Genomic DNA, 12,258 nt, shown 5'->3' on the forward strand with positions numbered 1-12,258 from the left:
AATGTCCGCTGATACCAGGCCCAGATTGGCTGGTCTGGTTTTTTAGTCGCGATGGCCGGTGTTCAATCATGGCACTGGTTTGAAATCAAAGTTGAATATCATGGATGCTGTCCCTAGTCTGCCTGCACTCACACACTCTTTTTATTTATTAATTTTTTCTTGCAGCCCACTGTTCTCTACATTCATGCAGCCCACTCGCAGAGTGCAGCCTGGTTAACAATGACGCCAAATGAAGACGATGAGACCGGGAAGCTAAGCTAGTTAGGAACAGTGCAAGATGCTAGTGGTTGTATAAACACAATACAACGTTGCGTGCAAGTCAGCGTTCATGATTAATCAAACTTTATCTTGTTGCTCCTCAGCAGCAGCCACTAGTCCAGTTTGCTAACTGTGACAATGAAGAGCCAGTACCAAGCACCAGCCATGAGCTCCTAACTCCAGAGTGAGCAGGTAGGATTGCTCATTGAGTGAATATTATGCAAACCCCAATTCCAATGAAGTTGGGACGTTGTGTAAAACGTAAATAAAAACAGAATACAATGATTTGCAAATCCTTTTCGACCTACATTCAATTGAATACAATACAAAGACAAGATATTTAATGTTCAAACTGATCAACTTTATTGTATTTTTACAAATATTCACTCATTTTGAATTTGATGCCTGCAACAGTAGATGCTAGTTTGGATCCCCTTGACGTGTCGATGTCAAAGAACGTGCCTTGTGGCCCGCCTTATTCTGCCTCTTTGGCTTACCCTGGTAGGCTTAATCTAACCCTAACCAATGCCCACTCCCCATGCCTAAACCTAACTACACCGACCATTCTAGCAGATCCGATTTAGGATCTACCTGAGTTGGGGGTGTCTCGGTCCGTCTTTGCTTCAAGTAATGTGTTTGTGTCTGAACTACTAGCTTACTGAACCAATGAGCGTCCGTTTAGGAGCTGGCAGCTACGGGTGTGGTTTAGGCATGTGTGGAAGCTGCAACCTATGTACATGAGTATGTTTCAACTTTTTGGACATATGGTAGTAAGTGAACACGTGCATGTATGTGTTCAGGTGCGCAGGCATATGTGTACATTTTTTCTGTTTTTGTTCCCATTCTTTGTACAAAAACTTGAAAAATAAAGTATAAAAAAAGGACAAAAAAGCTGCAACCGTTTGTTTAAAACAACTTATGTGACAGACAGATAAATTATCCAATCATCGGCTATTTTGTAACAGGTCCTGCCCTTTTCCAAATAGTTTCTAATGATGGCAAACCATCTAGCATGTCAGGTTAGTATTTTACAGCCTCTCCTTTAAATTGAGCAATTGTCTGAAAGTTGGGACTCAACTAAATGTATGCAGGAGGGGTGGGTGGAGGAGTTGAAAATGAAAGCGAGACATTTAAAATATGTTCTGAAGAGTTTGGTGTGAGAATAAATTGAAGCACCGGATTAAGAGTGTGACCTTGAGTCAGCCCACTGAAAATATTAAGATAACAAAGAAAGAATGAAGCACAAGAAGAAACAAAAACTCTTGAATAAAAACAGGGTTCAGTTCGGTGGTCTGATTGAAATATGAAAACCTGCAGTTTTATGATGAATCCTGAGAGTGAACAAATGAACAAGATATATAACTGATCTTAAGGTCTCCAGGCTGATGGGTTGTAACTTTAACTTGAATACAGTCAACATATTTTAAAATAGTCACTCTTGCACAGCAAACATACTGCAGCATTTGATCCTGACAGCACTGACATGCAAATATAAGGCTCCAAAAATTCATCAGATTACTGAGCACAACACTCTGCATGTGCGACTGAAAAATAAGGGTCATTTTATAGAACCATTTGATGGATTTATATTTGATGCACACTCGACTTTTTTTTAACCTTTATGTTAAAGAGCCCAGAACTGGAGGGTTTTCTTTTAATATTGGCCCATTATAAAACTATTTAATACAGATTTATGCCATAATTCCAGGAAAGACTGAAGAAAGAGGGGTCTTTCACACATTCACAGACTGGGCAAAAATATATCCCAATGTCATCACCTTGAATTACAAGGTTTTTTCTTTAAAAGTTAGTTATAAACATTGATTAGTTATTAACATTTTGGGCAGGTTTCTTTTGACTTTGCAGCATTTATGAAATATGAGAAAAGAAAAGGTTCTGTCTCCAAAATATCTAACTTGGTTCTATTAGGTTCTACCTGCAAAGCATCAATGAGTGCACTAGTGTGGTGAGGGGTGGGGTCACAGTAGTTTAAAAAAATAAAATTGTGTTGCTCGGCAACGCCACCCAGTTTTCGAGAGACTAGGAACTCGTGATTAAAAATACATAAAATAATTGACTTTAAAAAGGCACAGGTTCTTTTATGCAAGGGAGAGCAATGCTTAGCAACCAAAAGAACAACTAAAAAGACTGGGTATGATTAAAAGTAGATGCTAATTTAGGAGCAGAAAATACATTAAAACTGTAAAGAAAAGAAAAACAGACCTACAGTGCAATACACACACCAACGCATAATACCCATAATAGAGGTGATCAACAATACAAAGATGGATTCTTAAGTTATTATTTAGGTTTTGTGCATTTACATTCAAACCAGACTAGGAACAAGAAAAGGCTGATAATGGAAACACGCACCATCCCCCTTAAGCACCACTGACTGGATTTTTAACAGGCATCCTGATCATTCCACCAAATAAAATAAATAAGTACTCTACTGGAGGCTGTTGCAAAGGTTATTGGCACAAGGCAACCTTGAAATATATTTTGAAAATCCCTTCCACAATCCCATCCATAACCCTAACTATCACACTTGTTTTCCCCTACATACTACTATTAGATACTGCCTTCTGCACTGGCGGCACTAAACATTGACAGTGGATGCAAACCATGTCCTGTTTAGACTTCTAATATGAATCACGGCTGGGGCTTAATGCTACGGAGTTTAACACAATCCCCCCCAGTTCTACCCACTACTTTGCAGGCGCAGAGACCAAGTTACTAGTGCAGCGAAAGGAATGTGTTCATAGAACATAGATTTCATGTGGACCTTATATTTACACTTATGTTGAGTGTGCATGTTCAAGGTCACTGATTTACCACCTTAAAGGAAAGGAAGCACACATATTACATTACATTATTATAAGAGCAAAATGTGAATACAGTTTGTAATAGAGACAGCACAAATATTTCTTGACAAACAATTCCCCACTGGTTGCCAGCCAACCTCGCTGTAACAAGAAGACTCCAGAGAGTTAACTCCTCCGAGCTGATCATTTTCATTAGGAATGAACAACAATGTGCCACCAGCAGTTTGGTTGTTGTCCTCATATATGCGCAACCACAGGGGTATACGTGACATTTTTATGTGATATTTAAGGAAAGATCCTGCTCACCAGCAGCATGTTGTTCAAGTTCAGAGGCCTCTTGTCAGAAATGTGCGGATGATTTCCCAGCGGATGTGGAAAAGTTCTCGCCCTATATCTATGTGTATCTGGTATGATACACAATAACCAGTTTTGATCATAATTATAGATAATAATAACATATAATATTATAATTGTAAATAATTAAATACATTGTATACATATTAATCACTATCTTGTTGTTCCCTCAAAAAAGTAAAGTCATCCTTCTGAACTTACAAGTATTTAAGATACAAGCCAGAGACAGCAGTATCCATAGCAGATTTATCATCAGATTCTGAGCACATTTACATTAATATTCAAATTCATATGCCACGTAGATGCTGAAGCAAACTGGTAAATTAATACATATTGTGGTGAGGCATAAAGTGTCTAACTCACAAAATAATGTGGACTTTAATCAATTTTATTTTGAACTTTTCAACAATCAGAAAACTACAGTAGGCTTGACTTGACTATTAATTAGATATCATATAATAGTTAGATTCTAGCTGCTTGAAAATGAACTGGAATGCCAGTCACTTGTTGTGCACAGATGGCATTGTTCTTTGTTTTGTTCAGGTTTCTTAGCAACAAAGGCAACACAGCGCATTGAGTACCAAAGGTTTTGAGCTGCATGATGTTTTCAGAGGTAAAGTGGTTCTTCAAACTTATTTTCTATCTAAAATGATTTATTCTTGGTATAACACAAAACTTTTCTTGGTCAAAGACAAAATGCTAAATTATCTTCTGGAGTAAATCAAATGTGAGTGCTCTCTGTCTTGCTCCTTGTTAGGTTTTAGTTTTTAGCATGTGTAGTCACAACTTTGCAATCAATAGAGCCTGCCGATATTTCACATCACTTCAGTTTTTCTTATACTCCTTCAGATTTAAACACACTTTCATTCCAAGATATGTCGATGGCACAGAGTTCAGACTCTCGTGGGACGACAGGAGACAGTAGCCACTGTCAAACTAATCAGGTGCCATTTACCCCTGAATTTACCAAGATGCTGACGAAAAGCAGTCCACGCTTTGGTGCCTTGAGTCATCACTCATTCTTCTCCCGGCACAACCCTCATCCACACAGGGTGAAACATATTCAAGGTCAGCATGCAACAGAATGTGCTTTATGAAATTGATAATTTTGTTTATAGCAAGTTGATTTGAAAGTTGATTCATGCCTTGGCATATGCTTCCCTAAATTACAGTAAATTCATGTTTTCTCATGCATCTATGCAGTACAGCCGTCAATAGGTGTTTTGTACCTTTATTTGTGGATTTGGCTCTAGTATATAAGGTGCACCCTGAAGAAATAAAGTCAGCAGATCACTCTGTTCCAATCTTAAAATTGGATGGATTTTATTGGAGCTGTGTTTAGCACTCAGTGTGAGCCTTCAGTTTGGTATCTTAGCACTATTGGATATTTTATCAAATTATACCATCTATTACTATACATCATATACTGTATATTACTGCTCTATTACGTGGTTAAATAATGTATTTTATGGCATTTTTACTGACACCTATAAGTAATCTTTGTTTCCATTTAGTTATTGTTATTAAAGCTGCACTAATCCATAACCTGGTGCACCAGATGGTTGGTTTCACAGAACCATCTGAGAAGTTGTCATTGAAAACTGTTTGTTGCTCTTCTTTCAATTAAGACATATTCTCCAATTTTAATATAACTGATGCTATTGTAGCATCTACGCTAACCTCTTTAGTAGGCTCCATTGTTGTTTCGAAATGAACAGTTGCCTCTCTGTGTCGTCACTACACACAGCTAACCCCTTCAGCTCTACAATCGCTTTAGCATTAGGGGATCAAAGTTATTACATTTCATCTTTTTTGCCCACAAATGTCTGTAGAAAGTTTCACAGCAATCCATCCAATAGTTGAGATATTTGAATAACAAAAAATGTCAACCTGCTGGTGACGCTAGTGGAAAAGTCAACGTTAGGATTGTCTCAGAACTATGAATGGCTGTACGAATTTTGCACTAATCTCTTAGGTGGATGTTGTGATATTTCACTGGTGGCACTAGAGAAAAAGTCAGTCAATCAAACTTAGTAGGATTTGACCTCTAGGGACCACAACTGTCAGTACAAGATTTCCTGCCAATCAATTGGGACCAAAATGGTCCAGCAGATAGACATTGCCATCCAGCCACGCCACTAGAGTAGCGAAAAATTCTGACACACTACCTGCCTAGCACCAAATAGCTGACAGACAAAGTTAGTAAGTAGCTGGTGAAGAAAGATGAGCATTTAGCAGCTAAGGAGACATATTTCTATCTGGAGAGAAGGTAGTAATGTGTTTACAGTTTGTTCCACTTCACACAAGTATTTTTTTTCTTTGTCATTATTAGATGCTTTGCAATGAGAAAAGTCTTACCACCTGCAAGTACCGACGGAAGCAATTAAAGTACGGACTATACCACCACCTTTGTTTTAACAAGCTGTCTACTTGACAGAGCTAATTACATCTAATGCAGTAATTTATCTTAAAATGTCTAAATAACACGGTGCATTCCTGCCTAATATTTCACTTTCAAGTTACATACAGTATACTGTATATCAAATATTTCATGAGCAGCTGTATGGCCACATGGAATAGTAATATGGTGAGCTACATGAAAGAGACGACTGCAGAAAAGTTGGTTTCATCCCTGAGGTTCTCATGACGTTGTCACCTTTAATCTCAGCAGGATACCGGCTTTATTTCATTAAGGCATTTCCTTTGACACTTCTGAAGCACTCTACCTTGTGTGTGTGTGTGTGTGTGTGTGTGTGTGTGTGTGTGTGTGTGTGTGTGTGTGTGTGTGTGTGTGTGTGTGTGTGTGTGTGTGTGTGTGTGTGTGTGTGTGTGTGTGTGAGTGAATATTATGACTAATTTCTTTCCCTTTCCAACAGGACTCAATGGTAGGCCTGTGTGCATGGTGAGGGATGATTGGTTTGTGACCTCATCATTATTTCCTCATCCACTTCTCAAGAGCCACGTCCTCAAGAAAGCAACTGATCCATCTTTTGCTTTTCCGTTTGCTCAGAATTTTTATGGAGTCAGTAGTAACAAAAACAAATCAGGTATGTTTAGAGTCACACACAGCGCCAACATTTTCTCACAAAAAACTCTGCCTTCAAAGAATTGAATTAAGCTTCAGAATAATGGGAGTAATTTATTCTCTTTATTTCACAGCCCAATTTTCAGAGGCCTGGAGAGATGAACTTAAAGACCTCGCTGCAAAAGTCAGTTTGTCTTGTCAAGCACAAAAAGGCAAAAAAGAGGTACTTGTAATGCTGTAATCTGAAGTCTTTCTTCTTTATGTTTATTTGTATAGGGACACGTATGTAGCATAGACCTATGCCACACACCACAGCATTTAAGGTAATTTGCAATGCACATTCATAGATGGACCTTTTTTTTTAAATACAATAAAGCACCATAAAACAGGAGCACCAGATTATTCATGACTACATGACTGCTCCCTCTTTGAAAACTTTTCAAATGAAGTTTAGAATGATCCCAAACAAGATCATTTTTAAGTTCAGTAGGTAACGAATTCCACATGTTGATCACCCAAACAGAAAAAAATAAGTTTGTTCTATTCAGGATTTACATAAGGGCATCCTACTATTCCCATTGGATGCTCCACGCGATACAGAACCCAAAGCTCTAAGAGGAACCACTAGATCACTGAGCACCTGAGGAGCCTGGCTTTGTAGGCATTTATATACAAGTTTAAGATTAGCAAATTTTATAAAAGTATCCAAATTTAACATATTTATTTTCTTAAGAACATGACAATGATGAGATCTTATTGGCTTCCTGTCCAAAATTTTAATTGCTGGATTGTATATCATCATCAGAGGCTTTGTTATTGTTGGTGCTGCTTGTGACCAAGAGGTTAAACAATAACTTATATGTAGAAAAAAATCAAAGCGCACATGAAACTATTTGCAGCATGAAATGGAAGAAAAGAAAACAGACAGTTTTCTTAACATTGATCGAGAGACATGACTTCTCAAACCATGCTGCTATTGACTGTAAATGATCTGACAGCTAGGTGGGAACAGACAGGGTTGTTCTACCAGGTACATATACTGTATGACTATCATCTGCATACATCTGAGGACCTGCTTCTGGACATGATTGCGGCAAGTCATTTATACAAGCTAAAAGAAAAGTGGACCAAGAACAGAGCCCTGTGGTACTCTTTTAGACTTTAAAAAAGATGAGTTCCCAATATTAATAACACATTGCTCACGGTTGGATAGATAAGATTCAAACCACAGTAAAGTTTTACGTAAAGTTAAATTTAGAAAGTATGACCAGGGTTACTCAATTGCACTGTACACTTACACCCTTGGCAACTGTTTAGGTTGCATTAAAATTCTAATCAATTAATATTGCATATTATCCAGAGCCTTACAGGTAGTAGTGGTAGACACAACTAGGTCAAAAAACAATTATAAACCTGGGTATTTACACACTGCATGCATTTGTCCTCATATATTTATACTGGTACATATTTTCAAGTGATGTTTCTGTACTGAGGAGCATGATTTTGTCAATGTATTCCAGGACCAGCCTGAGGAAGAATTTGTCCGCCGAAAGACTCAATATTCAGCAGAAACGGGGAGAATCGTCCCTCCATCCTCCAACTCTTACCAACGCAGATCTCATTCTCAGCGCTTGATGTATCCTCAGTCCTTCCATGATCAAGAACTAATGGTGAAAAACTCCTCCACTGATGTTGACCTCTTCCAGTAGGGTAGTTTGGGATTGAAATGAAGCACAGCTATGTCATATTTTACTCCTAAGAGACTGTCCTTCCCCCGAAAAATGTTCCCATAAGTCGTTTGTTCAAGCAATTATGACCTATATTTACATTTATCATGACGGCGCCCTCTAGTGGCCCCCTGTAATAGCCCGTAAGCGTGAAATGAAGGAGGTAGGTTGGGGTGGTGGATGGTTCAACAAATAGAGAACATTTCACCCAGGACATTGTGGTCCGTGTCCTGTTGGAAAATAAAAGTACTGGGGAGTTTTTTTTTACTTTACTGAACAAATGGAACTCATGACGTTCTGCGTGTGTACTTCTGTGCGTAACCAGAAGTTAAGTAACGTAATGATTTAAACCCAACCCACGATCGTTTTCTAAACTTGAGTAGTTGTGGTGCCTAAACCTAACCAAATGCATACGACGTGTTTGAAACCACAACTATTCTGTGGTTTGGATATGAGGACAAAAAAGGCTCATGTGGGTTGTATTTCCTGCCACCGCTAGGGGCCATATTAGATTGTAGGAGTAAACAACCTATATCTTTGTATGGTTTAGAGGATTAGCGCTGTATATATATATATATATATATATATATATATATAATACACATACAGTATATGTACATTTAAGTTGTTTGCAAGCTAATGGTGTGATAGTCCTACTGCTCTCTTGTCAGGTGTTTGAGCTGCTTTGTCAGATCCTGCAGACAGATTCCCTGTCTACAGTCCAACAGTGGCTTCTGCTTGCAGGCCAAAGAGGTAAAAATGTTTTTCATTCCACACAGTGAATTTACTTCATTCATCCCCTCCCTGGCTGGAAATAGTATCTTCCAAACTGCACACCTCCAGTTTGTAAAGTTTGCACTTACAATCAGTTAATTGATAAATTAAATTTCTTTAAATCCTGCTACTGACAAATGTGTAAAATGTTTATAAAAACGATCATTGTCTTCAACAATTATTAATGAATTTCATTCAGTTAGTAATTCAATTTCATTTCTATTTATTATTTAACAGTTACTTAAATGAACCACTGAAAGAGTGTATAATTGCTCTGCTGATAAGAAGAATCACTTAACTCTTTTCCTGGTATTATGTGATGTGATGTACCCTCAGAGAAAGACCTGGTGATGGGGATGATCAAGCAAGCTCTGGACGGTGTTGAGTTCTCGGGCCATCATCAGCAGAACCTCCAGCAGCTCCAGGCTTTTCATCCTGGTGCATCTCCATCTGTGTATGGTCCATCGTTCGACCAGTCGTGGAGAAAACCACAAAGAACGGGGTCAAAATAATCTCTCACATTTTATCTGGTTCTTGTGTTCAAGAATGTTTCGAGCTCAGCATGTTTAACATTGTTTATTTACTTCCACAGCTCATACAAAGGAAACCAAGTTTTCAGCGACGAAAAACCAGGTAACTAAATAGTGCACAACTTCATTCTTAGTGTTTTATAGGCTACATCCATACTACTACGTTTTCATTTTTAAACAGTTTTGAAAAAAAAATGGATCTCCGTCCACACAATAGTTTTTATGCACCGTAGCAGAACTTATCTCCATCTATACTAACAAGCTAAAAACACATATCAAATAACCATTCACATATACTGGGCTTGCGCATGCCCATGTAAACAGGAAGCAGAAAGTATAATCTGATGATGTGGTTCTATGGTATGAAATACATTAGAATATAATAGTTATATGTTAGTAATCATTCAGACAGCTTGACCCAATGTGTTTTCACTAACTAGCTGTTGCAATAGCTAGCTGTTGACCTATGGTGTTGAGTGACATCCAGATCCAGTGGCGGACTTTGGCTGTCCAAAGGGCCAAAAAATAAAATGGGCACCAGCTGCATTTGGTGGGGCACCAGCACAAAGAATGTGTTGTAGCATATGGCAGACTATATAGCACTGCATCTTGTTTTCTGCAGGAGGACAGGGGTCTGTAGTTCATAATTACGGATGCGTGAATTGTTGCAAATCGTTCAATAGCTTGCTTCTGGCATGTAGGCAGTAGGAGCATAATAAAGGGCAGAATTTAACTGCGTAACTACTGCTATCATCCACAACAAGGTCAGCAATGCCTGTTATCCATGTTGAAATAACCACTTGTAGTCAGTGCAGGCTGTTTTACCTTGTTTTCTTCCGGGAAAGGGTCACGTAATAGGGGCGTGACAAATCAGGGAAGGACACGTCATATCTGCTAGACCCAATCAAGAAGCAAACGTTGGCCTCAGCGTCGTCATTACCGAAGATCTTCGTTTATGTCAGTCCACAATACAACACAACCCTAGACATTTAAACCAAAACAGGGTCATCAGTGTTTCCAAATGACTCCGTTTTAAGGGCTTGGGATGGGCATAAACGTAACAGAAGATATTCATTTTTCAATTAAAACGAAGTAGTGTGGATGTGGCCTTAGTTTATTATTATAGCAGAACTATTTTTTCCTCATTTCTCTCCTGCCTGCTAGATACTTTTTAATGCAGGTGTCCTCCCATGAGCCTTCACATTTCACCACTATCAGAGTTTATGCATGTCCTTGGATTAAAGACAGCTCTTTCCGTATGATACATTAGGCTATACATCAACAGCAGTCTGTTTGATGGCACAGCAGGAGGTCCCTGAAGTCATTAAAGTCCTCTTTTGAATTGTGCCTTTTTTCCTTAAGTAAATTTGTCTTGGTTTGTCCTTTTTCACGAACATTTAAATGGATTACAATAGGCTTTTGGGTGCTTTTTATAATCTAGTTTTGACACACAAATTCAGTTTTGCAATGATTGTTGTACATTTTGTATTGTATAAATGTCAATAAGTAGGCCTATTAGAGGAAACCAGAACATTCAGAGTAAACATTGTTTTCTAAATAGAACAGATGGCCCTATTGTATACGAAGATGTTGTAATATTTTACTTCAGTGCTTATGAATTTAGTGTAATATTTATAAGAGTAAATGAAGATGAATATGTATAGTTATGTTTGCAAGAAAGAATAATAACTTTAACTGTAAAGTTATACTATTCTTATTTTAATATCATGTGGCTGTTTTGTCTGAAAACTCTTATCTGTTGTAATGTTTTATGTTTTGTGTGGACCCCAGGAAGAGTAGCATGTTCTGCATCAGCTAATGGGGATCCTAATAAAATCAAATCAAACTTTGTGTGATTCTGACTTGAGTATTCTTTTGCAGAGAGAATTGGAGACGCAGAGGTCCTTGAAGTGCACCCAAGAGCTCAGGATAATCTTCAAGATAATCCACTTCAGCACACTAAGAGTGCATAGACCTCCCTGATTTTCATCATAATATTCACTGTATTATGGTTTTCTTATGAGCATTAATTGGTTTCATTGTGCATTGGTCCCTTGATAGATGATATACCAGGTTCTATTTAGCATATTTGCTTTTTCAATGTTTGTTAGAACCACAAGCCAATTTAAGGGGACTTCAATAGGTGGGGTAGTGTGACATGATACTGTGGATGATGTTTCATAATTGTATCACTTATCTGGAGGATTATGTTTTGAATGATTTGAAGTTTAACAACCTTCAGGGAAATAAAACTTGAATGCTGATAGTTATGTTCATGTGGCTTAATGTAGGCAAAAGATAATTTAATAATGATCATTTTGGACCGAAATATTTGTCGAGACATTTGTGATTCTTAGATGATGCACCCCGATGATGTTGGTCACATTTTGTCGAGCACCACCATAAAGGTCTACATTTGTGGTTTTGAGTGAAATGTCTTGACAACTATTGGATGTATTGCCATGAAAATAGAGGTATTCATGTTCTGGTCAAACTTTTAATTTGTCTAATACTTTAAAACCAAATGCTTGCAATGCACATGGAATTCCTATCAGCCTTAGCTCTTGTGATAATTAGCAAATGTTATCATGCTAGAACGCTAAACTAAAATGGGGATAAACAAACTTCAACATAACCAACATTGCCATATTCAGCGTGTAACGTTAGCTTGCTAGCTCGGAGATTGTTCTTATTGTAAAAGGGCAAAGCCGTTTGCTAGATGTCTGGCTTATCAGGCTTAACCTGCAATATTAATACTCACAAGC

At 38.0% G+C, this 12,258-nt stretch overlaps 1 protein-coding gene and 1 long non-coding RNA gene across 3 annotated transcripts; one reads left to right on the forward strand and one right to left on the reverse strand.

The window, feature by feature from the left end:
• The first annotated feature begins 3,591 nt into the window (after positions 1 to 3,591).
• On the forward strand, positions 3,592 to 11,774 carry tbata (thymus, brain and testes associated). The gene is made up of 9 exons (XM_031315853.2): positions 3,592 to 4,050; positions 4,287 to 4,505; positions 6,314 to 6,484; positions 6,597 to 6,685; positions 7,983 to 8,132; positions 8,861 to 8,942; positions 9,300 to 9,465; positions 9,556 to 9,596; positions 11,375 to 11,774. The coding sequence occupies exons 2-9, from the start codon at positions 4,313 to 4,315 to the stop codon at positions 11,464 to 11,466; spliced, it is 984 nt and encodes a 327-aa protein (XP_031171713.1). The 5' UTR covers positions 3,592 to 4,050; positions 4,287 to 4,312; the 3' UTR covers positions 11,467 to 11,774.
• Positions 8,124 to 10,470, reverse strand: LOC118494315. Of its 2 annotated transcripts, none has more exons than XR_004896428.1 (3): positions 10,319 to 10,470; positions 9,294 to 9,413; positions 8,124 to 8,419 (listed from the first exon to the last, which is right to left on the reverse strand). It is a non-coding gene; the product is annotated as an uncharacterized LOC118494315 (long non-coding RNA). The 2 variants fall into 2 exon arrangements; XR_004896429.1 differs by having other exon boundaries at positions 9,263 to 9,413.
• Positions 11,775 to 12,258: the final 484 nt, after the last annotated feature.

This window comes from Sander lucioperca, chromosome 22 (assembly GCF_008315115.2).
Source record: "Sander lucioperca isolate FBNREF2018 chromosome 22, SLUC_FBN_1.2, whole genome shotgun sequence".
Taxonomy (NCBI): Eukaryota; Metazoa; Chordata; class Actinopteri; order Perciformes; family Percidae; genus Sander; species Sander lucioperca.

What these genes read in the sequence shown, in the direction of transcription:
- tbata (XM_031315853.2), top strand. Translation starts at nt 4,313, where the DNA reads ATGTCGATGGCACAGAGTTCAGACTCTCGTGGGACGACAGGAGACAGT. An exon ending in CAGGGTGAAACATATTCAAG is followed by an intron (nt 4,506 to 6,313) that starts GTCAGCATGCAA and finishes CCTTTCCAACAG; the next exon opens with GACTCAATGGTAGGCCTGTG. An exon ending in TCTGCTTGCAGGCCAAAGAG is followed by an intron (nt 8,943 to 9,299) that starts GTAAAAATGTTT and finishes ATGTACCCTCAG; the next exon opens with AGAAAGACCTGGTGATGGGG.